Raw genomic sequence first — 27,144 nt, 5'->3', positions numbered from 1 at the left:
TCTCACCCTGTGTAATGTTAACATCCATCAAAAGTCTCTACCTAGATCTGTTGGTTAATTATCCGTTCCTTTTTATGTTTTGTTATTCAGCTTTTTCATTATATTTCATGAAACTAAAAAAAAATTTATACATTTGCCAAATAGCTTTGTATAAAGATTATACCAATTTACATAGCCAATAGGCACATAGTAGAGCACTTCAGTGTTCTTATATAGGTGGCATCTGAAGATTAAGGAGGGTTCTAGTTTTCCACACAGTATAGGGAGTGCTCAGTCTGGTACAGGAAAACAGCAGCTTCCTTCCCTTGCAGCATAGCCCCAGACAGTTGCTCATCTTCACGTAGAAACTGCAGAAGGGAGGAAATAAAGAAGGTGAGTTGAGAGATTAAAAGGAAGGAATTTTACAGTTCAGATAAGAGTTCAGGACATAAAAATGATTTCCAGACTATTCCCCAGTTTCTTCTCATTTTGACTCGCTGATGCTTATAATGATTCAGCCGTCGATTATCATTACTTAGGTCATTACCTGATCCTATGCAAAATACACTGACCAAACATCATTGCATCTTAATTTCCAACTTTTCCCAGAAGACTTGCCTTTTTGTAGCACTTTCTTCTGCGCCCTTTAAAGACCATTTATTAACACTATAAAAAGTACCAAAGCTGGGATCCTGTGGGAACATTCTAAACTGAGTCCATCATTCACCCAAACATACCATTTTTCCTGGCACTTCTCTTAATTTATCAGTGGTATATTCATGAAGAAACTCAATCTGGATGTGTTTGATAAACCTTGTCGTTATAAGGTATTTCAAAAGCCATTTTATTATATAGTAAAAGTTTCTCAAGCTTGTTTAATTTAAGTTCTTTTCCTAAGAAAAGAACTTTACCAATTTAATTTGACTTCTGGCAAATAGTTACCCCTCAAAGGTTGAGCTAAGTTTTGAATGTGGTAATTTTGTATAGAAGCTAAATTTAGCAATTAGCAGTCTCCCACTTCTAGTTTAAACTCAAGTGAACTTTTAAAAGTCTAAAATATATTGGCCTCTCCCAAGACCTAGACTCTGATATTAACAAATGCCAAAAGAGATGTGCAAACAGGAAACTATGTGATCCTTTTTAAAAATGTTTTAAGTTCTGTAATCATTTTTCCACTTGATCCTCCTACCCCCCACAAAATAAAAAGATCTACAGTAATCTTGTGGAAACCTTAGAAATCTGTTTTTCTTCCCCACATCTCCCCATTTATATATTTTAAGTGCTACCTGATATGGCAAACAAATGTAAATTATGTCCTTTCAAAGTTCACGGGTTTCCTCTCTGAAGTCATCTAAAATTCTGGAGCCATAATACAAACCATCAGATAAAAGTGTGAGACTATACTTGAGAAACATTAAGTGCCTTAAAATGATGAAGTGGAACTACAAGAGCCATTTTTTTTCCAGTTTTTAGAAAGAATTGTTACTTGTTTAAGTGAAGTGTTGAGGAGAATGGAAACTCCTTGAGGGTACTACAGGTAGGTAAATCCTGGGATATAGAAAGGTGTTTGATGAGGCAAAGACCCTAAGGCCAGATAGGTCGCCAGTCCAGGTCGCCAGTCTTAGGACCAACCGGATAGAGCTCCCACCTCTACCCCTGAGGACAGCCCCTCCAGCTGATTTTTCACAGCCCTGCCTCCCTGAGACTTCCCAGCCTCTGGCGCGCTCTCTTGAATTCTCCCCTGAATAGCATTACACGGTGTATGAAAGAGTTCCTTATTGCTTGTGCAAAATCTGCTGATTTATTTTAAAATATTTGATGCATGTAAATCCCAGATTAGTGGCAGTTACGATAACAGACATTTTGATGAAAAGATATTTTAAATAGATGCAAGTGGCTGAGAAAAGCTCCATTGCCTTTTGGCTAGAGTCTCACCTCCTTAGTATGGTGTACAGGCCTTTTGTGATCTGTACCTGTGTTCTTCCCCGCCAGAGACCTCCTCAACAGTAGCCTCCAGCAGCGCACTCTGCTGCAGGGGAGTCTTTGCTGGCATGTCATGTGCCCTCTTTGCCTCTGACCTTTCCACTCATAGTGCCCATGACTATGAATTCAGTCCTTTGGCAAACTAGCTGCTTGTCTTCAGAAGGCACTTTAACTGTCTCATCACCCAGAAAGCTTGTCTGTCTGACTCTCCTAAGGTACATTAAATGCATGGTGCCTGGGTGGCTCAGTGGTTGAGGTCTGCCTTTGGCTCAGGGCGTGATCCTGGGACCCGGGATCAAGCCTTGCATATCAGGCTCCCTGTGAGGAGCCTGCTTCTCCCTCTGCCTGTGTCTCTGCCTTTCTATCTGTCTCTCTCATGAATAAATAAAATTTTTTAAAGTAGATTAATTGCCCTACTGGGTTGGTAGCTGCTGTAGAACTCTCTTCTTTGCTACACTGTTGAAATTGCCAGTTACTGCTGTGTCTCCTTTTAGCTTCTTGCAGAAGTCTCTAAGACTGGGCTTTGCATAGTTAGACACCTAGTAGGTGTTTAATAAATGCTTGCTGAATAAATTCATTCTTGCTCCAAAATCTAGTGGAGATTAGTATAATATAGTCAAAATCTATATACCCTGAAAATTCCCCTCACCTCTTTTTACTCTCTGGACCTCATGGAACAAGTCTGATCCGATTTTTATGTGCTAGCCCCTCAGAATCTAGATTTCTGAGGGATGGTTCCCCAGAAAGAATGTGATAGTCCAGAACGAGTGAGTTCTTATCCCTGGTCAGAGCATGCTTATTTGCTTATGGACCATCTGTCATGAGGAGAAGACTAAAGCTTTCCTTTCAAAGAATGGTAGGCAGGGGTGCCTGGGTGGCTCACAGTTAGGTGTCTGCCTTCGGCTGGGGTCAGGATCCTGGGATCCGGGAACGAGTCCCCATCGGGCTCCCTGCAGGGACCCTGCTTCTCCCTCTGCCTTTGTCTCTGCCTCTCTCTGTGTTTCTCATGAATAAATAATCTTTTTTAAAAATGGTAGGCAGAGATCTTAGAATTTTTGTTCATAGCATAGATAATGACTACACTTAAGAATAAGTGTGAGAAGTTCTTAAAGTGAAGACATTCCTCCGTGATCAAATTTGGGGGCTTGATTTTATGTTAATAACTTTGAAGGCTGGAAAGCCCTGAAGTTGGCTCTTGAAGCCCACATAGCCTTGGGGAAACCATTCTAAGCTATATGGCTACCCCTTGATTTAGACAAATTGCACACCAGGCCAGAGGAAGAACAAGTCTTAAAGTAACTCCATTCACAAAAATCATAACTAGAGGTGAGTTGTTGGTGTATTGGATGGGTATGAGAAGGAAGGAAGGAAGGTATCACAACCCTTATTACAGTTAGGCTAGCTCTTTAATTCAGAAGGAATTGGAAACTATTGGAGATTTAGAAGAAGAAGAATTACATTATCAGAAAGAACTTAGCAATGGATCTTAAGGGAGATGTGGCTTTGTTTTAGCTATTTTCTCTTCCCATAAAAATTAAATGAAGGATTACAAATGCATCACCAAAAGTGCCAGGATGATGATTCAGATGGTGCTCTGTGGCTCCATCCTAAAAAGGGCACGTTAGCCTGTTTTTCAGACACATACTCCCAATAAACTTTCCCAGTACTACCCCCCACCTCTGTTTCCAGCACCATTTACCTCTTTGAACCTGATTTTCCTCTAAAGATATTTGAGTGTGGGAAAAGTAACTTTTCCAACAGAACCTTGAGATAAGTTTCTCTAAACCCTCAGGCAGGCTTCTCATTCTATATTTGCAGCTGGGGCAGAAATTAGCATATGGAGCAGCCCTGGGAGCCAGTGTTATAGTCTCCACACTGTGGAAGCCTTGCCCTGGCCCTGATCTCACTGCTGTCCTGGGAGGTCTTTTCTGGGGCTCCTAGCCTCACTCTGGATGAGACTTGTCCTCCTTTCCCCCAACCACCAGTTCTCCAGGTCTCTGAGCTAAACTTCCTGTGCTCCTCTCTTTTTTCATCACTTCTCATGAAAGGTCCAGAGACAGCTCTTCAGTTTCTCATCCCTCTGTGGGATGTTTGTAAACTGCTGTCACGTTACCCACTAGCTGGCTCACAGCCATTGGTTACATACACAACCTAATCTTTTCAGAATTGACCAAGCCCCAGGCTGAATGTACTGCAGGCTCTATGATCTGTTTACCAGACCGTTCCCAGCCCCTGCATCCCGTGCTGGGCCTCAGTGCTGTGTGAGAAAAGGAAAACTTGGACGGGATCCAGCCTGAGGGAAATGATTGAAAGATTGGAAAGAGGCATTCCTGTGAGAAAAGGATAAAGGAACTGGGTAGGTTTAGCTCTGGGAAAGAGATAGGGAGAGAGAGGTTGAGAGAGAAGGTCCCTTGCCTTTCTTCATGTTCCTCACAATTAATAATATTACCTGTAATAATACTTACTTTTTTTCTTTAAGATTTTATTTGAGGGCAGTCCCGGTGGCGCAGCGGTTTGGCGCCGCCTGCAGCCTGGGGTGTGATCCTAGAGACCCAGGATCGAGTCTCACATCGGGCTCCCTGCATGGAGCCTGCTTCTCCCTCTGCCTGTGTCTCTGCCTCTCTCTCTCTCTCTCTCTCTGTGTCTATGAACAAATAAATAAAATCTTTAAAAAAAAAAAAAGATTTTATTTGAGAGAGCGTGCGCAGGAGCAGAGGGAGAGGGAGAAGCAGACTCCCTGCTGAGCACAGAGCCCAATGCAGGGCTCCATCCCAGGACCCTGGGGTCGTGACCTGAGCCAAAAGCAGACACCCAACCTACTGAGCCACCCAGGGGGGCCCCCTCATAATGATGTTTTTAATTTTTTAAATCCTTGCTAGTGATGGATTCTCCTTGTGGAGAATGTTCCATTGCTTAGGATGAGTGATCCGAGTGCTCAGTCTCTGCAGTGAGACATTGCTTCGAGTGTTTTCTGTCCCTCTGATTTGCTGTGAGGTTTTGATTTTGAGAGGGGTAGCGGACACTACATGGAACCGGTGGGATGCAGAGGGCAAGACTCCTAAAGCGTTTGCCTGACGGTCCCAGATGCAGAACCAGGACAGACATCCAGATTCTTTCTTGCTGCAATGGTGGGTCATTAGGTTTTACGTCATTCTGAGAGCTGGTAAAACCTGAAGTCAATGGGTAGGGCATGTTTGACTCTTGGGAATCTTGAAGTATGAAAAGTTTAAAGATGATGATAGCAACTGTTTCTCATTTGGGGCATTTTATTCAACTCTCTTTCCTCACTCTTCCAAACAATCTGTAGTATATTTATAGTTATTCTCCTTATTTCACAAATGAGGAATCAGGCTCACAGTCTAAAAATATGTCTAGGGTCACAGTTGATAAGCTGCCCATCTAGGATTCAAAAGCCAGGTCGTTCTGTCTGGCCACAGAACCCAAAGTGGTTTTGGGTTTTTAACTTAATTAAGATATAATTTAGGGCAGCCCCGGTGGCTCAGTGATTTAGCACTGCCTTCAGTCCAGGGTGTGATCCTGGAGACCCAGGACTGAGTCCCACGTCAGGCTCCCTATATATGGAGCCTGCTTCTCCCTCTGCCTGTGTCTCTGCCTCTCTCTCTCTCTCTCTCTGTGTGTCTCATGAATGAATGAATAAATAAATAAATCTTTAAAAATATATGTATATAATTTAAAATTTTTTCACATACTGTACAATTTATACAAATCGTGTTTTTTTGTATATTGTCAATCTTCTTTTTTTGTGGTAAAGTATATATGACATAAATTTTGGCACTTTAACCATTTTAAGTGTACAGTTCAATGGCATTACTTATATCTACAGTGTTTTGCAACCATCACTGCTATTTCCATAACTTTTTCATTGCCAGTAACTCCCTGCTCCCTTCCTGCTACACTCCCCAGTAGTCTATAATTGGCTTTCTATCTCTGTGAGTTCGTCTATTCTAGGTATTTCATAAAAGTGGAATCATACAACACGTGTCCTTTAATGTCTGGCTTCTTTCTCTTTATATTTTCAGGTTGAACTCCCAGCCCTGGGATCCATGTTGTATAACATGTGTTAGGACTTTTTTCAATGGCTCCTGTGCTGGGGTTTAGATATTTTTTCTTCTGTATGCTTTTACTGACAAGAAATTTCACAAGTATGAAATGAAGAAAATCTTTGGTTTTCATACTCCATTTCCTATGTGTGTTGTTATAACATTGGAACAATGTGGGATTTTTTTTTTTCATTCCCCAAGTGGTCCTTATGTCTCTTTGTATTTTTACTTATTTATCTATTCATTTATTTATAATTTTATTTACTTGAGAGAGAAAGCACAAGTGGGGGTGGGGCAGAGGGAGAGGGAGAAGCAGACTTCCTGCTAAGCAGGGAGCCCAACACCAGGCTCCATCCCAAGAACCCAGAATCATGGCTTGAGCCAAAGGGAGATGCTTGATCAACTGAGCCACCCAAGTGCCCCATATTTTTATCCGTTTAAAAAAACAAAATCACTATGGGTAAAATACATACGTATGCTAGAAATTCAGAAAGCATAATGAGCAAAAAAGAATCCAGAGATATATTTATCCACAGAATCTGCCATCCAGAGATAAATCATAGTAATATTATTAAATGTGTGATATCACAGCGGGAGCCTGGATGGCTCAGTCGGTTAAGCATCCAACTCTTGATTTCAGCTCAGGCCATGAAAATGAGCCCCACACTTGCCACCCTCTTCCTCTGCCCCTTCCCAGTCATGTGTGTTCTCTCTCTCTCTCTCTCTCTCTCTCAAAATAAAATCTTTAATGTGTTTCATCACAAGGGTTTTTTTTTTGCAGGGTGGGGGCAATTGTTGCGTTTTGAGAGTTGTGCGTTTTGGGGGGGGGGTTGGTTTTGGGGGAGCTTTTTGTTTTAAGTAGGCTCCACAGTCAACCTGGAGCCCAACACAAGGTTTGAACTCACAACCCTGGGATCAAGACCTGAGCTGAGATCAAGAAATCGGAGGCTTAATTGAGCCACCCAGGCACCCCTATCACAAGGAGTTTTAAAAAATTGTTTATATATCTCATTAAATTTTCATGATAGCCTATAAGAACACGTCCTCCCCTCCTCCTCCTCTTCCTCTTCCCCTTCTTCTTCCCCTTCTTCCTCTTTAACAGTTTTTAGTTGAAGAAATTTGGCCTTAAGTTACAAACTTACCCCAGGTCACATAGCCGATGATTGGCTTAAACCTAGGGCCACCAACCAGAGCATTATGGCAGTCACTCATGCAAAGCGTCTGTGTGTCTGTGTCTTTGTACTGATGGGATTGTACTTAAACATAGTGTTCAGTAACCTATTCACTTTTTCACTGAGTGTTTCGTTAACTCCCATATTCATACAGATCTCCTATATCATCCCTTTTGGTGGCTATATTATGATGCTGTTTTGTAGTGTTGTTGTTGTTTTAGATTTTATTTATTCCTAGAGACACAGAGAGGCAGAGACACAGGCAGAGGGAGAAGCAGGCTTACTGTGGGGAACTCTATATGGAACTCAATCCTGGGACCCCAGGATCATGCCCTGAGCCAAAGGCAGATGCTCAGCCACTGAGCCACCCAGGCATCCCATGTTTTGTAACTATTTAACCAGTCTGTAGATTTGAACAGTAAGGTTCTCCTCTGTGATTCTTCTTTTAAAAACCTTGTATAACCATCTTTATAATGCTTAACAAGCTGCCAGTTCTAGATTTTTGAGGGATCTTGCTGACATAGGATGACTTGGGCATGCCCTTTCTACTCTAAGATGTTCTCATATCTGGCTTTGGGGAGTTAAACCACCCCCACAAACCCCTGGTGCCACTGAGGGTGAGAAGTCCTGCCAGAGCTATCCAGCCTTCCTACTCTGTCATGCAGATCTCCCTGGTGTTGCAAGGCAGAGGACTGGAAAAAGCCTTATCCCAACAGGCAGTCTTTTAGAGTTTGAGAGTAATTTGTTCATCACAGACCCAAGATCTTCGTAAGATAGAATTACTTATCATTCCCCAAAATCGAGAAGCTCAGCCTAAACTCCTCTGGTTTTCTTTTGGTATTTCAGTGCTTCTCACAGGTTAGGATGCCCTGTTCTCACCAGTGAACCCTTTGCTGTCATTCACATCCCAAGAATGAGTACAGTCTTCAGTAGGAATGAGAGGGTGGGTTGTATACATTAGTGCTGGCCAAGTTTGCACTGTTTATCTTACTGGAAAGTCAACAGTGTGACTGTTAACCTCCTACACAATTAACATCTAGGCTTTTTGTTATGGTTGTTCTTAAACTTTGTGGTTAAACCTGATTTTTATGAGGCAAAGAGATGGGGAGAAAATGGGAAAATCTGGCCAGTCAGGGGCTAAAATGGATCAACACGTGGAGTTGCTGTTGTAACTTGGAAGTCTGGTAATCTGTGGAATTGGGTGGTCAGGGAAGTGTAGATCAGCTGCAAAGGTACTTGGCTGCTTGTGTTTAGGAGGTTAAACGGGCCTTTTGAACAGATCAGATTCCCTTAGAGAAGCTGAAGGGCAGTGAGACTTCTTTTAAAGAAAGCCTTCTGTTCTTAAAAGAGTATTGTTTTAAAAATATAAAATCCCATGTAATTAACAAAGCTTTATCTTCCTGTGGTCTTCAATTCATTCCTAGTTTTAAAAAAAAAAAACTGAACAATAAGTATGAGGCACAGAAGAATGAGGAAGAAACAGGGTTAAACTGGAGAAGTGGCTGAGGGCATACATTCCAAAGCTCCACTCCCTGCTGCCGCCTCCACGCAGGTACGGCCCCAGACATTTGGTGAGACAAGGAATTTTCTTTTAGAAAGGATAGATTGCCTGTCACAAAGATCACATTATTTACACCCCCAGATTGTGTCCTCGGCTTTTGTACATAAGCATTGGTCACTGCTGCTGTTCGCTAACAGACACTGTTGTGATACCACGCATTCATTCTGCCTCTCAGATTCTCATTTACTTTTCTTTTCTTTTCTTTTTTTTTTTTTTTTTAAGATTTTAGTTATTTATTCATGAGAAACACAGAGAAAGAGAGAGAGGCAGAGACAGGCAGAGGAAGAAGCAGGCTACATACGGGGAGCCCAATGTGGGACTCAATCCTGGGTCTCCAGGATCACACCCTGGGCCGAAGGTGGCACTAAACTGCTGAGCCACCCGGGCTGCCCTCGTTTACTTTTCATAATAAAACTATGCAGTAGTCTGTATTTTTACCTGAGGAAACCAAGGCGCAAAGAAATTAGATTGTGCAGGTTGTCCGAGGTTCTCCAGCTAGCTGCATTGTACTACTAAAAGATGTAAAGATGAGAAACACCAGTTTGACTTTTGGGTGAGATGTTTACTGAGTCACTTTTCACCACATTTCTGGAATTACCTCATGTGTAATGCACAAGAAGGCCAGTCATTATTCTCTTGTCTGTTTTCTTTTCAGTGACCATTTGCTGGCTCCCTGCAGAGTTTATGGCTCTTCTAGCCCTTTCCGGATGACAGATCACATCTTCCTTAACAGCCTGCCATTATGAAATTAATAAGGAGTTCCATTTCCACACAGTTTTTCTCAAGTACATTCTTCTCCCCACCCTACCCTGGGCTTGCCCAGATACATTCAATTAAATAGGAATTTCTTTTAAGTCTATAGAGAATGGGGTCCTTCTGTGGCTCTGTATCACTGCCCCAAATTTGGGCTGGAGAAATAAAAGATGTTGGTATTCATCCAGCATCAGCCTACAGTAGGTACTTAGTAAATATTCATTACAAACATTGTGACAGAGAAGTAAGATTTGGGAGAAAGTAGTCTTGACTAAGTCTTTGGATACTGTGGCCTTGCTTCATTCATGCTGGCCCTGAGCTGCCTAATTTAAGAACCTAACTCCTTCTCTTTTCATTATTCTAAGTGGTGACTGCCGAGTTTCTTCATCCATCTCGTGGCCTCATGGTTCAGTACCCTCAAAAAACATTTTGTTTGGTGCCGTCACAGAGTATGCAGGTAGAGTTGTCCTTCGGTGGTAATCTGAAGCCTGTGTTGTCTCTGAGAGCCTAGAGGGACGAAGGGAAGCAGCTCAGAGACAGCAACAGATGTTTCTACAAGTGGAGTTTGGCTGCGTACTCAGAGTTTAATCTGCCCCACCATATGGTAGAACTGAATGAATAAAGCAAGGGAGGAGTTTGGAGAAGATGGAAAGGGGAAAGTTTCTGAGTTTTCTGGGTGCTAGCCACCTTGTTACCTGCAGACGGAGGTTCCAGGTCTCCTGATGGCTCTGTTCCTATCGTTTTTTGTATCCCCAGTGGTTGGCAATGTGAGACTTCTGTACTTAGGTGTTGGCTGTTTAGCCTCCCTGAAAGACATGTTTAAAACACCTCAGCACAGGGCAACATTTAGCAGCCTCTGCCATAGCTGTCAGCATTGTGGTGCTGAGGCATTCGATATGCTTAGGAAGACTTTCTTTAGGATGGTGATGATGATCAGACATTCAGGACAGTTTTAAAATACTGTTTAAAATACCTGGGTAGGGCAGCCCTGGTGGCGCAGTGGTTTGGTACCACCTGCAGCCTGGGGTGTGATCCTGGAGACCTGGGATTGAGTCCCGCATCGGGCTACCTGCATGGAGCCTCCTTCTCCCTCTCCCTCTGCCTGTGTCTCTGCCTCTCTCTCTGTCTATGAATAAATAAATAAAATCTTTAAAAAAAAAATAAAATAAATAAAATACCTGGGTAGCTCAGCAGTTGAGTGTCTGCCTTCGGCTCAGGTCGTGATCCCTAGGTCCTGGGATCGAGTACCGCATCAGGCTCCCCTTAGGGGACCTGCTTCTCCCTTGGCCTGTGTCTCTGCCTCTCTCTGTGTATCTCCTGAATAAATAAAATCTTTTAAATAAAAATGAAATACTGAAATACTGTTTCAAATAACGATCACTACAATGCCATGAGGGATAGATGTCCTCGTTATTTGTGTCTTCCTCCTATTCCCCAAGTACCATTTAGAGGCTAGGGCAGGGATAGTTGGGAAAAGCATGTTAATGCTTTGGGACACATGCAGTTGGGCCACTGATGGATCCCGGTTGTGGCTATGGTGCATTCTCTGAGTACATCATTCTCAGTGCATGGACAGACAGGAGGATGGAGTGCCCACACTCCCTCAAGAAGATGATAAATGATACATACAACTCCTCTATGTTAATGGATTTGTTCAATGTTACAGTTGAAATTTTAGTTTGAATTTCTAGGAGTCCAAATTACAGGACCACCTGAGAAGCTAGAAAGAAGAGTAAAACTTCTCAGCTATTCAACTCTAGAGATGACATTTTACTGTATTAGGTCTTTATCATCTACATAGGACTGACACTTTTTAATCTATAGGCTCTTTCTTATTGGTGACTGGAAAGGCCTCTTGGGTTACAGAATATTAGCATAAGCTGGTGCCTATTTGTTGTTGTTATTTCCATGAAGCTTGATAAATTTTCCTGAGTTGAAGAATGTATGCATAGAACTTTTTGACATAGCCGCTCCTATTTATCTCAGAATTCTTTTAGGAACAGACTATATATAGACCAGGGTTAAACTGGCATGAGAGAAAACCAAGAAGGTGGGAAGCAAGGGTGACAGGTTTGTCCATGTGGTCCATCCACCTCTCATCTTTGCAGGTTCTGCAGCCAGTATATTATTGTCTACCAATGGCTTGTGAATATTCTTGACATTACCTGTCCATGAAGCAAAGGTGTAAATAGTAGGGGGCAGCCAGTGAACATAGATTGGGAATTGGGGAGACAAAATGAGGACGGTTGCTGAGCTCCTAGAGCAGGAGCTCAGTGAAGACACACACTCCACAGGGCCCGTAAGGCTGCCATACTTCTGTATGTCTGGATTTTTGTTATTTGTACTGCAAGGCATGTTTTGAGGTTCTGACTCCTCAGTTCCCTAAGTTTCAATCTCTTTAAACCTGATAATTGTGACAAGTTATTAAAGTTTCTGCCTTTTTATCCAGACTGGAACCTGTACAGATTTAGACTGACAGTTTCATAAAAGTCAAGAAAAGGTGGTAGACTAGAAATCACTGGATCGATTAAATGTTTCTCAATTTTACATGCTTTTGATAGCATAAGAAGTTGCAGCCACTTGGTAATATCAGTTAAATTTAATAAACTTTCATTGAATATCTTCTATGTGCTAAATCCAGGTGCTAGGAGTAGGAGATTACAATTTAGGAAATAAGAATGGTACATAAAGGGCAGCCCTGGTGGCTCAGCGCTTTAACACCGCCTTCAGCCCAGGTTGTGATCCTGGAGACCCGGGATCGAGTCCCGCATCAGCCTCCCTGCATGGAGCCTGCTTCTCCCTCTGCCTGTGTGTCTGCCTCTCTCCCCCTCTCTCTCCCTCTCTCCCCCCCCACCCGTCTTTCATAAATAATCTTAAAAATCTTAAAAAAAAAAAAAAAAAATCTTAAAAAAAGTTGTCCGTTCTGGGTTTTCAAGAGATCAACAGGCCTTAATGAAGACTTCTCTAGGCAGCACCTGTTCTGACTCAGAGAATCACTTCAGCTTTGTTAACTATGAAAGAAATATACATTAAAATAATGGAAAGATGGTTTGCTTATGGAATTGTTAGGTTTTGTTTAGTTTTGTGTTTAAGGATGATTCCCAATGTTGTCGTGTATAAAAGTTGGTATAAATGTATCTATTTTTGTTGGGAATGTAATAGGGAAGCAGTTCAACACAATAAGTAAGATGTATCAGGGTCTTTAAAATGCTCATCACCTCAGTTGGTTGAGGTCCCACTCTTGATTTTGGCTCAGGTCGTGATCTCAAGGTCCTGAGTTCTTAGGCCCTCAGCAGGGAGTCTGCTGGAGATTCCCCTTTTCTCTGCCCCTCCCCCCACATGCTCTCCTGCATGCATGCACTCTCTCTAATCTTTTTTTAAAAACGTTTATCACCTTAGACATAGTTTTTCTTTTCTTTTTTTTTTAGACATAGTTTTTCTACTTTTATAATTTATCTCAAAGGAGGAAAAAAAGATGTACTGAAAGATTTATGCCTAACACAGCACTTATTAAAAATTATGAATGTCTGCTCTGTAACAGGTACTACACTAGGCACTAAGAATCTAATGGTGAGGAAAATAGACACGGGCTACCCACTCAAGCAGCTTCTAGTTTAATAAATGGTTTTGTTGATGATCCATTTTAATGGACTAGATAGAGATCTATTCAAGTAGCAGTTTCATTAAAAAGACACCTGTGCCTCTCCCTGTTCTTGAAAACACCTCCCCTCTCCCCTTTTTAGCTTTCCTCCTTAATGGAAAAAAAAAAAAAAGGTGAGTGGCAACTGGAAGTTTTAGGAAAAGGCTAAATGTTGTTTAGATAAGGAAGAAGTTTCTTCTTTTCTGTTGCCTCTAGGATTCTCAGTACAGCACAGCTTGTTGACATTTCTAGTCTATCCTCTCTGGGATCTGAACCTGCAATTTCTCATGCCTCCTCTTTCTTTTATTCCATGTTCATAGACCATTAGGTCTTTTAACTAGTTTTTGTAAAACATATATGAAAATCACCTGTGGGCACGTTTTTCTTATTAAACTTAAGTATTAAAAATCATCATGGTTCAGAAAAGCAGATCAGAATTGTCATGTTTTCAAAATAACCTCTTATGTTACTCACTATCCTAAAGTAATATTTGTTTTGTTTTGGTTTTGAAGTTAGTGACCTATCTTTTCTAACTGGGTTAAGAAGTTAAACCTTAGCGTTTTGAGGGAAGGCGTTTGGCTGGACAAAATCACCATCTTAACCTGGTGGGTAATGCATGAGCTCTGGAGCCATGGCTTGGCTTCCAGCTGCATGGCCTTGGGCCTGTCATTTAATCTCTCCAAGCCCCTAACATCCTCCATTCAGGACAGGGAGATAATACTAGCAGTACCTACCTCAGAAGGAGGTTGTGGAGAATAAATAGGTTAAAGTCTGTGAAGTGTTTTTGCACAAAGTATGTGCCCTACAAATATCCTTACTATTGATGTTTGGTATGTGAATAGCCCCATAGGCTAGCCATGTTACCACTCATATGTACAGTACTGAAATTCCTTTACAATTTAAATTCTCTACTACAGATGGAAAGGCCATTTGGGCCACAAAGAGGCAGAAGACACGCTTTAACTGACCATACAGTTATAGAACAGAAGAAGAGGGGGAAGTGGATATGTTAGGCAAAAGGGACGGTATGTATATTCATTCAGGAAATATTTGTTGAGTGCCTACTTCGTGTCAGACACTGAAAAGGCACACTTGTGAGTCCAGCCTTGTGAAGCTTAGCCAGGTCTTGAGCAGAGCGGAGCTGGGCACATGTTTTTGTATTGTTAATATAAAGCCAGCACTTTCTGGAAATGTAGCTCCTGTTAAACATCTCGATTTGATTGCAGTTGTTAAGAAATCCAAGGTCTCAGAGAGGCTGGCAAAATACCCTCCAAGTTCAATTGCCCGTGTCTAGGAAAGGAACTGACAAGAGAAGGGCTGGGGAACCCTCACCCCTGTAATTGTGGGTCTTGGGACAGAAAAGGAATGAATGTGTCGGGTGGTGAGAAGCATAATAGTAGTGACTTGAATTAAGTCCCCAGAGGAGCAGTTTTCTTCCAGCCTATGCTCTGGGTACCCTTTAGCTCTCAGATCAGGAATCAAATCCATTTAAAATCACGGATTGTATTGGCTGGTTTTTTGGCCTGGAACAGCTGGACAGTAACAAAAGAAGGGGGACCCTTAAGAGCAGTGACGGCTCAGGCTTGACGGAAAAAAAAACCATTAACTAGAGAGGAAGTGACTCTGGGCCAGCTGAATCAAGACCAAGTTGGTTTTGGAATTTCCTTGGCATACTTAATTTGTGGGTCTGGATTGGCCTTCCTGCAGATTTGAAGGGTTGCTCCAGGAGGAAAAAAGGGAGTGGAGAGAGGGTGGAAGTTAGCAGGAAGCCAGTTCAAAAGTCAGGCAGCTGTGAAATCAGTGTAGGTGACTAGAACCTGCAATTGGGTGGTAGAAGTAGAAGTGGAAAGGAAAAGATGGTGAGAAAGGCCTGGAGGAAACATAATCGGTGTGGAGAGGCAGGGAAGTGAGGGGCTGGATTCTGGACTGAGAGGACTGATTCACATCCTGGTTCTGTCACTTTCCGTGAGTCATGTACTAGTTCTTTACTAACCTCTGTGTGCCTCTGCTTCCTCGCTGTGTAGGAGGAGCAAATGTTCATATTTCCCAGGAGGAGCCACTAGCGCAGCGTGTGGCACACTTTCCGTGCTTGGTAAACCTGCTCTGTTACTACAGATTACAGTCATTGTTATCAGTATCTTTGTCATCTTTACTATTAATAGGCTTTAGCAGCTGTTTGGATATGGGAAATGAAGGAAACTCTGAACCTGAAAACATGGGATAAAGGCAAATGAGGGGAAGTGAGAAGAGGACTTGGTTGTGAGTGACAGTTTGCTTGTAGATGAGTTGGAGGAGTTGGGAATATTGACATTGGAGTAGAAACCAAAGCTGTAGTTTAATGAGTTATTGTAGACAGAATTCATAACTGAAACAGTGGAAGTGGCCAAGGGCTATCATAAGGAGTAGGTAGGAGATGGGGCAGCCCGGGTGGCTTGGCAGTTTAGCGCCGCCTTCAGCCCAGGGCCTGATCCTGGAGACCGGGATCGAGTCCCACGTCGGGCTCCCTGTGTGGAGCCTGCTTCTCCCTCTGCCTATGTCTCTACGTGGCCCTCCCCCCCCCCCCCCCCCCCATGAATAAATAAAATATTTTTTTAAAAAAGTAGGAGTGGAGGAGAGCCGAGCACAGACTTGATTTCTCATGATGTCTGCAGCATTTGCTACAATTAGCAGAATGTGTAGAATGCAGAAATTGCCTTTGTGATTTGTGCTGGGTGGTGCTGAGGACGTCCTTTGAGCTTTTCACAAACCTTTTGATTCTTCGCTTACACTTCTTTTCTTGGGGAGCCAGTGAAGTGTGTGGCCTTCCCTGGGACCGGTCCTTTCCTAGGGCTACCGTAATAAATTACCACCAGTGAGTGGCTGAAAACAAATATGTTTTCTCGTAGTTTAGGAGGACAGAAGTCTGAAATCAAGGTGTCATCAGTGCTTGTTCTTTGTGGAGGCTCCAAGAGGGAAAATATCTCGTGCCTCTCTTAACTCTGATGGCTGCCAGCCATCCTCGGCATTCCTTGGTTTGTAGACACGTCATTCTAGTCTCTTTCTCCATCTTCACATCACCTTCTCCTCTGTGCCCTCTGTTCTCAGAAGGACACCAGTCATTGGATTTAGTGTCCTCACTAAATTCAGGATGATTTCATCTCAAGATCCTTAAATAATCAGAGTAGACTGGCAAAATTGCTGTTTTCAAAAAAGTTTCCAGAGGAATGTGAATTGGGGGAGGATACTGTCCCACTCATTGTGTGCTGTGCCACAGAAGCTGGCATGTGCTGCATTCTTAGCCCTGATATTAGAAGATAGTGTGTCCTGATTGGATAGTCCTCCGAAGAATTGGCCTCATAACACTGATTTTTGAGGGGTTTACTTAACAGACATGGATCAGCTACTTGTGAGGTATGTGAGTGGGAGTTGGTTGTTGAACAGCCTTTGATTTATTTTTCTTGTTTCAAAATTGATTTTCATTAAAAATGGAATTTTTCATTACGTTTGGGCTTTTTGTGTTTTCTGGTCAAGTTCTTTTTTCTGTCAGGCAAGCTCTTCTGAAGGACTTTTGTCCCTAGATTTATTCTAGTAAACTGAGTATGCTAAAAACTAGAGATGAAGACCATCTGCACTCTTAAGGCCTGTCCCCACCACAAGTAGTGGGTAGTGGGGGGACAGGATGGTGTATGGAAGGGACCCTGAACCATGAGACAACAGACAAGGGTTCTGGTCCCAGTTCAGACCAGTTAACTATGAGACCTTGGATAGGTTTTTTTTTCTTATTGTTAAAATGAGACCACCCATTCTTACCCTTTTCTCCACAGCTTCTAAGGAGTGTCCAGAATGATAATGGATATACATGGTCTTAGCTGTAGATAAAAAATGTATGCAAATATGTGTTATTAAGACTGAGTTGAGATGTAATCTTATTTAAGAAGTCACATTTCCATGCTCTCACATCTATCCTTTTTGTGTATATTTTTCTCCCACATAGAATTGAATTAACCTACAATTTGATCATTTCCTCCTCTGAAGGGCAAGATAGAAGTTACCTTCTTTCTCCCTTGGTTTTATCCAGTATGGAGCAAATGATACTTTCTGAAACTTGTTGATACTTTCTGATACACTATGCTAGGCATATGATGAGCTAAGAGTGAGAACTTACAGTCCTGGAGATAAGTGCTATGGCCAGGAGATAAAAGACCCAGTAGAGCATGGAGAAGGTTCTCCCTGCCCCCTCCCCTCTACCCAAGGATATGACATCTAAATGGAGTCCTTTGAAGAATGAGCAAGGGTTAAGCCAGTTGAAAGAAAAGAACCAGGCACAGTCAAGCAATTAAAAGGACTTAATCCTAGACCATGATGGGGAACCAGGTGAGAGGCAGGTCTGCAAAGGTTGAGATGAGGGGCAGGATCATGTGTAGTCTTCTTGGGCATGATACCTGGAGTTCAGACGCTGTCCTGAGAGCAAGGCAAAATCATAGAAGGGTTTTAAGCAGGAGAGTGACATTGCAAAATTGTGTACTTTAAAAGTTGTCCTGGCTGAAGCATGGCTGCCAGGAGGACTGTAAAGAGAGGCATTTTCGGTAATCCTGCAATGGTAATTAAGATCAAAGTGGATGATGGCCGAATTTGGTAGGACCTTGGTGAAAAACTACCAGGTCACCATGGCTTGGCGAAATCAGGAACCAAAGAGAAAACAAAGGCCATTGGAGGGACTTTGTTTAGTTTCAGACATATTGAGTATGAGATTGCTGTGGAATATTTCCAAATAAAAATATCCAAGAGGCAAGCAAAGTAAATACTGACTTTAAAGTTCTTAGACCTTGTGTTCTCAGCTGTACACAGGTTAAGTCCATTAAAGATTGTCCTTGTTCCTCTTGCTCTCGTTTCTGAGAGTCGTTTATCTGTTTCAGTGTGACGTTAGACTGGAACCTTCACCTTTCTGCATGTTTGTTTTCTCATCCAAAATGAAAAGGCAGACTGGCTGATCTTAGTGAGCTCTTGCAGTTTAAACCTTCATCAGACACTGCAGTTTTTTTCCTTTCCAAAGGGATTGAAAGGTGGAGTTGGGGAAGTTTCTAGTCTTGTTTGTCAGAATTTAGTTTGAGCTCTTCTGATTGCATATTCTTATGCTAAGAAAAAGGCTTATTCAGATGTATATTGGGAGCCCTCAAAAACATCCTCAGACATGCTAAAGGAGAGAGGATGTAGCCAGATCTAGGGCAGTGGGAAAGGCCTGACCCACCCTCTCAGGAGAGGGTCGGATTAGGCCTAGACAAAAAGCTCTGGCCTGCTGATCCCTCTGCTCACTGAGGCCTGGCTCACTCTGGGTGGTCAGGAGCCTCTCTTGTCAGGGGGAGTCTCACCCCCTCCTTGAACTCTACTCATTCTAATGGGCCCAGGGCAGCAAACTTTCTCTTTCTTCAGCTTTTCCATCTTAGGAAGTTTTTAGCAGGATAGGCCAACTGAGGAAGCCAGAAGCCCACCTGAGCCATGCTGCTCCCCTGCTGTGGCTTGCTCCTTCAGTTGGGAATCTGTGTGAAGGTCCTGAGTTAGGGAAAGCCTGTCCCTTCAGCTGCTATAATTTTCTTAAGACCATATTGGCAACCAGGAAGGAGTATGCAAATGCAAAAGCTCATTCACCTCACTATCCTCTTCTGTCAAAGGAAAGTATGTGACTCTTCAGAGTGTCCTCAGCTTCCTAGTGAAATGTAGGTGTCTCTGAGGGCTGCTTTACCACAGATGTGATCCTTACCTGGTCTGCCGGTCCCCATTGTGCCTGTAGTGCTCTGTTACTAGGGGTTCTGAGCCAAACAAAGGATGTCAGGTTGGGTCTGCTCGTCCCCTCCAATTTCTCTCACAAAACAAATCTAGAATTATTGCTTTCATTTGCATTTTCTTTCCTAGGGTGTTTCGTCCACTCATTGAACAAACTGCTATATAGCAGGTAACAACATACTGTAAGCTCTCTGAAGGCAAAATGCATAATTTGCACAAGCATCAAATAATACAGTAAGATAGACAAGAAGACAACTTAAAGCAGTGGTTCTCAAACTGAGGCATACATCAGATTCACCTAGAGGGCCGAATTCTGACTCAGTAGGTCTTCAGTGGAGCTAGGATGCTGATGCTGCTCAGGACACGCCGTACTGTAAGGGACTCTTCAGGGCTACAGTGCAGATGCGAAGGTAGGGCCAGGATCCAGGAGTGTGGAGGAAGGAGTAAATAGCTTGCCCTGGTTTACTCACGTTTCTTCCTTTCATGTCACCTGCTGTATTTTCTGGCTTAGATTTTTCTATACTTTTTGAGGCCCTAAACACTCCCTGGAGGACTGCCTCTGCAGTCCATGGTACTCTGGGCACTGAAGCCTGTGTCAGGAGAGCCTGTCTGCTTCTATCCCAGGTCCAGGGTTCTTTGTCTCTTCCCCCTGCTCTAGCAGCTCACACCCCTGCCCCCAGGTGGGGTTCCCGGAGCCGGAGCCGGAGGAATGCGCTCCTTCAGAGGACGTGGAAGAGGAGCTTACTTTAAAAACCGGTCTGTGGGTGAGCGCAGCTGTAAACACAGTTTTCAGACTATTCTCTGGAACCCTGGCAGACCTTTGGGACTGTTGTAGGGGTTGAGATCTTCCAGCTACCCCACCGTCGCCACCACAACCACCACCACTGCCATCAAAGCAACCAAATTTTGCTACACTTCTACTTAAAAAGGGATTCTGAGAAAAATTCATTTGAAGAGAAAGGGTTGCATTGCTTTTATTTTGAACTTTGAAAGTCACTCTTCTGGTTTGCGCCTCCTTTTTGCTTTTTGTTTCATTTTTGTTTTAGTGTGATAAATACTGAAAGGATTGGGAAATTTTAGATCTGGTTCCTATGGATAGTTTAAACTCCTTTAACAAAACAGTGGTATATCTTTAAACAATTTTTAGAATTTTCCACCAGGTACTATTTAATCCAAGAAACATTATTAAACACTAAATGCTAGTCTCAGAGGTGGCCCCAGGGGTGCAGACTTAAGACCTGGATCTTCCCTTCCTGGGCTCTCACTAGCCAACCCTTGGGAACTTGGTTGTGAGAAATCCTCCTCAACTGCCCTCCTCTAAACTAGTACTCTCCAGCTTAGAACATCTCCACTGGTACATTTTGAGTTCATCCTCCACTTCTCCTCCTGACGAGCCCACTATATGTTGCATGTCTCTTGACATTTGTGGTAACTCTAAATTCCTTCTCAAGGGGAGACAGGAGAGATGATGAGAGGTATGAAAGAACTGATCAAGTCTCATTTCACTCCAATCTCTCTTAGGCTTCCACTTCACTATCTGACTTCTGCTGTTAACTCAGCAGCTTTGGGTGTGGGAGATTTGGAAGCAGATGCCCCATCTTGCTGGGCTAGGTTTGTGCATGTTAGTGAATAGTTTCCAAGTGTCAGTCTAGACCCAATGGGAACTGATGCTTTAGGATAGAAATTTGGAAATATCTGGAAATTGTAAATCCTATCAGTTGAGGCTGAGATTGAAACCCTGATTCCACCTGTCTCTATTATTTATTTCTTTAGGATCAGATATCTTTAAAAAAACCTCTCATTTCATTTCTAAAACTTGCTAGAGAAAAATCTATCAGATAAGAGTACCCCCATCTTGGCCAGTTGTTGTGAGGTAACAGGATGAGGAAGTGCCACCATCAGGCTGCAGGCCCCCTCATAGTGCTGCATAGCACCCCCATTGATGGCAGTTAGAGTCCTCTGCTGTCACAGTAGGGCTGAGCGAGCTTGGACTGAGACATTCACATGCTAGGTCCTGAGACTCTCTTGACTTTTTTTTTTTTTTTTTTTTTTAAGACTCAGAAGGTCTTAAAATAGCACGGTAGCTGAAATAATAGTACCAACAACAACAGTAATAGCTTGCCATTCCTGAGAACGGTTGTTTGTTTAAAATCCGAGGCCTGGGTTCTGGCAGCAGTTAGTTTCCACGAGCGGGGCTCCCACAAGATTTGCTCTAATAGAAATCATATGGTCTGGTCTTGTCATAACCGGAAACATAGGGGTCTGTGAAGTGTTCTCCTGACCCCTCCATAAGGAATTTTCTGACCGAAACTAGAAACACCTACACACCCTAGAACTGGAGGTAGATGGTATAGACCTGATCATTTGAAGAAACTTAGGATGTTACTGTGTGTACCTGTTCAAATAATAATTGTGAGTCTCCTCTTTGGGCTACACTCTCCAGCCTAATCTACAAGCAGGCTGCACTCCCCTCACCAGGTCTGAAGAGGACATTTGAACTGCCTTGTTGAGGGAGGGAGTCAGGGAGTCCATCCAGCCACAGTGTAGCCCTCTGAAGGGATAGTCCTCAATCAGCCCAGGACTCCCACCATCTTCTCAGAAGCTCTTGCCATGCTGACTGACTGTGGGAAAAACTCACCAGGGGTCCACAGGCACCCACAGGCTCAGCTTCTTTCCGGTTGCCCCGTAGAGCACTCCCCACATCACACTCAGGATAGGTTTTCTGTTTCTAGCCCCCTGCCCACAGCCACAGTTTGGGAGGGGGGGAGGCTGGGAGCATGAGGAAGACCCAGAATGAGCAGCCCTGGGGTGGCTTCTTACATGTGGGAAGGAGTGAAATGACTCTGTTGACCTTGGGTCACATGCACTCTGGACTTCTGGAAAGTCCTGAATGGCAGAGTCACTAATGGCTTTATGACAGTCGCCTTTTCCTGACTCCTTCAGCAGTCCCAGCTAGCATCCTTGGCCTACTTGATTTCAGATTTTGACAGGTGATAAAAGCACATATTGAGATTGCTGCTTCACAGAGTCCAGATTCATAACTATCGATTGATGATTTTTTTTTCTTTGCGGAGACGCTCCCTCATGTGTTTTCTGTTACTTTAATGGATTGCTTCCTGATACATTCTGAGCCTTGGGGACTTGCCCTTCAATCTGGCAAACTGCAGCTTGACCTGAATGGAATCAAATTTAGACCAGTGTAAGCAGCAACTACGGAATGTTCTAAATTGCATCTTTGTGGAGCTTAACTTTAATCAAGATACTCCAGGCTTTTTCACTTCTGTTCTCTGCATTTTTGACATCTTAAATGCCCTGTAGGCACAGTGTCTGGCCCTGTGCTTCCGTGGGCTAAATGGGAAGTGCTTGGTGACCATGATCTATTTGTCAGTAGTAATTACTCTGATAATCACAGAAGTCCTATAGTCGTTCTGGCCTGTCATGGCCCTGCCAATAAACCATTGTTCTCCCAATTCTCTCTGCAGTGGATTTTCATGGGATATCTCCTACCCGTCCTCTTTCTTCCTCTTTTTCTTAGAGGGCCACGTGTGCGGTTTTGTGCAGGAAATCCCCACTGTTCTTATGTTCCCCCGACTGTAGTTGGAAAGACATCAGAGTGTCCAGGGCAGATCCCAGGCCTGAGGTCCCAGCAGGCCAGACAGGCAGCAGATGCCTGTTGCTTTTTTTCACTTTGTATTTACCGTTCCCTTGCTTAGAGTTTCAGGACCCAAACCAACAGGTTATTAAAAGAATGAGAGTAATTTGACTTCTGACATTGTTTGGGGTGTGGGGTTATTTGTGGTGGTTTGTTTCTGATTTGAAAGTAGCTGTTTGTAACCACTAACTCTTCCCTTATTCTTTTCTTGCAGACGAGCTCACAGTGCCTGCACTTTACCCCAGTAGCCCTGAAGTGTGGGCCCCGTACCCTCTGTACCCAGCGGAGTTAGCGCCTGCTCTACCTCCTCCTGCTTTCACCTATCCCGCTTCACTGCATGCCCAGGTAATTTATACCCATCGGCCACGACTTCACTCACCCCATCACCAGTCCTTTCCAACTCGGTTCCCCAGAGCACACCGTACAACTAACACCTATCCAGCTAACAGACCCACCTTCAGGAGATTAATGATCCCCTCTAAATCAAGCTGACACTCCTCCGGGACTTGAGGACCGTCTGACAGCAATGATATCACCCACTGCCTGATGTTTGCCCCAGATGACACCTCTCTCCTCCTTAATGATCTCACCCTCATGTCACACACGAGAGATTGGGCACAGGTTCCCTCCCCAGCCCCCAGCCAGCCAGAGGGCGTCACTAGAACACGGTCGTGTGTGTGTGCCTGGTCGTGTGCAAGGGCTGCGGAGGAAGGTGTGCACTTGTGCGGGAGTTACATGTCTCTGTGTGTACCTGTGTACTGAGAGATTGCTGCTCTCGTGTTCTAGGAGATTCAGTGACTGAAAAAGTTGGGGGAAACTGGAAAAATTGGGGGAAAGTTGGAAGTTTCCAGGATAGCTTACACTTGTTACAGGAGAGATTAGGGGTTCCTTTCTGCCACCTCAAGGAAGCCCTGTAGAAAAAGGAGGGACAGTGTAGTGTGGAGAATGTAATTACAGGTTGAGCTGAGGGCCTCTGGACTTACTTTCCTTCTGAGTTAATAATAGCCTGAGTTTTATAAACTCCCTGGTTTCTTCACAAAGATTACGATCTACATAGCAGCCCCTCCTCTCCCTGTGAAAAGAAAAACGTTGCTCTTAATACAAACAGTAGTGATAACCATTAGGGTTCAGAGTGATGATCAATAGCAAATAAGAAAGCATGAAATTTCATTCGTCTTAATGCACGTGAAATTCCTCTAAAAGCAGGAAAGCCTCATTTCTGAAAAAAACAGTTGGCCTAGACAGGCAGGTTGGGGATTTTTGTCTTTTTTGCTTAGTGTTTATTTACAAGGCTGGATGAAATATAGTTTCCCAGAAAACTCTTCCTTCTGACTTAAAACTCTTTCATGTTGTACAGAACACACAGGGTTTTATAAAACACGGCCAGGCAGCCCCCTGGCTAACATCCTTATAGGCTGTGGGGTCAGGCGTGGTGCTGGCTGTGTATGCTTCCATTCTGTTCCAGCTGAGTTGTCATTGCTCTTTGCACACACGGACAGCCCAGCTTCCCTGCTGCTGCACAGGCAAACTACAAAGAGAGGGCCTTGGTGCCTAGGCCCCTGAAGTGATGACCCCTGGTGTTGGCAGAAAGAGGTAGAAAGTCGAATCAATGGTGAGGGAAAAGTAGATGATGGTGGTTGAGAGCACCTAGCACAGAACGTGACCTATGGTAGCAGCAGGATTCAGAGCCTGATGCCCAGTGACCATATCAGCTGTGCTTTCTGCTTTCGCTTCCCTCACTGCTGCTTCCACCTCAGTCCTTGTCAGGGCTCAGTGTCCTTGTAGGTGGCAAGGGGGAGGGAGAAGGGACAAAATATGAGCCCATGAATATCTTCTGCTGAGTCATTGAAATGTTTGCGGTGGCCTTGGGGGTAACTTCATAGATGGTGGGGAATGACTCAGAGAGGCCCTCCCTGTTGTTGGGCCCGCCCCCGCCATCCATGGATTGGTCTTCCTTTCCTCTTCCTAGACTGCCTAAATACAGATTAACAGACACTTGAGGCAAATGTTGCTAGTACTGTGGAACAGTGCCAAGTGTGCCGTGTATTTTGAGTGTTGGTGGCTTTGTTAATCAGTAAAGCTTTTCACTATTGCCCTGGAAAAGCAAGAATTAACAGTGGCCATAAAGGATCGGGAATGATGGCTTTTGGGCCTTAATAACATTACTCTTGTTTCATATGGTGGGTGAAATCCAAAGTATGTCTGGGGGTAGGTGGAAAAAGGAATTGAAGAGTCTTAAGGGATTAGAAAACCCATGCCCATTGTGAGAAAGGTTAGAGACAGTGCCAAGATTAGATGGACTCAACCAAGAACTTGGTGGGATGTATTGCCCATGGTGGCACCCTCCCCTGTGAGTTCTTCCTTGATCTTGAGACTTTCTCAACCTGGAATCCACTTGGCTCCGCCACATCGGTCCTAGAGTTGGTGGAACTTTCATCTGAAATCAGAGAGATCCTTGTGCTCAACCCCACAGCTTGTTTGGAGTCATTCCCAGCGCAAGCTTGGGTTCTGTATTCTAAAGGCTCATGAACAGATATGGTTATTTAAATTTCTTTGTCCAAGATGAGACTCCTAGAATGAACTGGTAGAGGCTTTCCCGATCAGCAGGTCTGGCCCATTTTACAGTTGAGGAGACAGACCAAAGAAGATGGAGAGTTCTCAAAAGTCGTGAGTGGCTCTACTGTGACTGGAGCCAGGTCACCTGATCCGAGGCCTTGCTGTTTCCACACCTCAGTGCTGGCTCACCAAAGACTTATTCTTTGTTGGAATTTTGGAAAGGCCTCGCTCTACTGACTCCTTGGATCTTTCTTCTTTAAGTAGATGAGAAGCCTGTGAGAAGAGACTTGGAGGCAAAGACAAGGGAATCAGAGCTTAACCTTCACCTAAAGGGCCTGAGAGAATAGAGCAGTGGGGAAGACTAAAATGGAGCATCCCTTTAGTGGATGATTCTGGTTTTGTTTGGAGAGCTTACTGTATGTTTTTGGAGAAGTGTTTATATTATTTTGCTTTTCTTAGCAATGTTGTGCTCTGTTTTGAGACTTGGATTTTTTTTTTCTTCTAGTGTTTCTCTCCTGAGGCAAAGCCCAACACACCTGTCTTTTGTCCACTTCTCCAGCAAATTAGATTTGTCTCTGGGAATGTGTTTGTAACATACCAACCTACTGCAGACCAGCAGAGGGAGCTCCCATGTTGAATTTGCTTGTTAGCTATTTTTCCCCCATTTTGCAAAAATTATTTCTTGGTAACATTTGAGAGATTTCAATAAAAATTTTAATCAGAGCAAAAATTATCTCAAGTAGACTGCAGCGTTTTGTTTTCATGGTGATGCGAGTTTGGAGCTGAGAGGTTATCTCTGAGATTATGGGATAATTGGGTCTGTGACGCTGAGCACATACCACATGGGAGGTGGCCTCAGAGTCTCCAGGGGAGACCCGGCCTGGAGCTGAGGCCTCACTACTGCTGCTGGTCTCTTCTTGGGCTCCCAAACCATCAAGAGCTGCACGTTGGAAGATTCTCTGTCTAGTGTCTGTGGGTCACCGCTCCCAGGAGATCTTGCTTCAGCAGAGATAGTGTGACTCGCCATCAGAAGCCCATTTGAAGCAAATTAGATGTGTTTTCCAGTCTATCCACCCTGATCCAGAGAGGACCCAGGGGGCAGAGACTGTCATTGAAGATCAGGAGTTTCGTCTTGTAGCTCAGCTCCAGCCTGGTGCCTCCATCTCTAAATTGAAGATGCTTATTTGACACCACATCCTATCTCTGAGACATTATCGCCTGAGGCAGTGGGATTGAAGACTGCACTACTGCTGTGTCATTCGTAAAGATGAAGGAAATATCTGATGCAGCAAACAGCTGATTTCCAAGAAGATCGTGAACATGTTTAGACCTGGTCATCCTGTTTACTCTCCAGGTCATTGGTATTTGAAATTTATTGCATATATTCTGTGAGTCCCTGTGAACAGGAGGGAAGGTTTCACCCGTGGCTTTTAGGAAAGTCGTCCTCTCGAGCAGAGAGCAGCAGTCCTGCCAGGTTGTACCCACACATCTCAGCCGTTTCCAGCCCCTTCAGTGCTACTTGTTGCCATTTAGTCTTGTTGCTGACGATGCAGAGAGAAAACCAATAAAGTGCACTGTTCTCATCACATTCTAGAAGCAGAATGCCATTTACCCTTGACCAGAGCCAGCTTGTTAGGCCCAAATCTTATAAAGGTAAGTAGTCCTGAGAGCAAGTCCTGGGCACCTATCTCTTTCTCAAAGGCCTCATTTGCCCTGAGTGACAGCAGACGATCTTCCAGGGATGCTGCCCAGCTTCCGGCCAGAGCCCATTACCTGTGAGAGGACAGAAGGTCTTAAAAGCCTGAGAGACTCCCCAGGGCAAGTCTTGCCCCTTGAGAAGTGCCTTGTGACACAGTGGAAAAACTGTGAAGGCTAAACCTACAATCAGCATAGAAATGGACCATGAGAACTGTGATCCCACATGAGGAAGCAAGAGAGGTCATGGGGCAGGGAAGGGCCAGGAACGGCATGTGGGGGCCCACAGCAGAGCCACACACCCACCCACCACATCCAGGCATTGACCCAGC

General features: G+C 43.8%; 1 protein-coding gene across 22 annotated transcripts in view; it reads left to right on the top strand.

Annotated features, from left to right (window-relative positions):
- The window catches only part of RBPMS (RNA binding protein, mRNA processing factor), a 173,209-nt gene that overhangs the window by 125,628 nt on the left and 20,437 nt on the right, over positions 1-27,144 (top strand). For 18 of the 22 annotated variants that reach the window (XM_038560187.1, XM_038560184.1, XM_038560185.1 and 15 more), the window contains one exon: positions 22,776-22,906. The exons of 2 other annotated variants lie outside the window; for them this stretch is intronic. In XM_038560187.1, coding sequence (XP_038416115.1) covers positions 22,776-22,906 — 131 coding nt within the window. Of the gene's footprint in view, positions 1-22,775; positions 22,907-25,622; positions 25,851-27,144 lie in introns of those variants that run through there. 2 more of the 22 variants (XM_038560198.1, XM_038560199.1) reach the window with 1 other exon arrangement.

The sequence above is a fragment of the Canis lupus genome, chromosome 16 (assembly GCF_011100685.1).
Source record: "Canis lupus familiaris isolate Mischka breed German Shepherd chromosome 16, alternate assembly UU_Cfam_GSD_1.0, whole genome shotgun sequence".
In the NCBI taxonomy this organism is placed as follows: domain Eukaryota; kingdom Metazoa; phylum Chordata; class Mammalia; order Carnivora; family Canidae; genus Canis; species Canis lupus.
The sequence above is the reverse complement of the archived record's forward strand: the minus strand, read 5'-3'. Positions and strand labels throughout refer to the sequence as shown.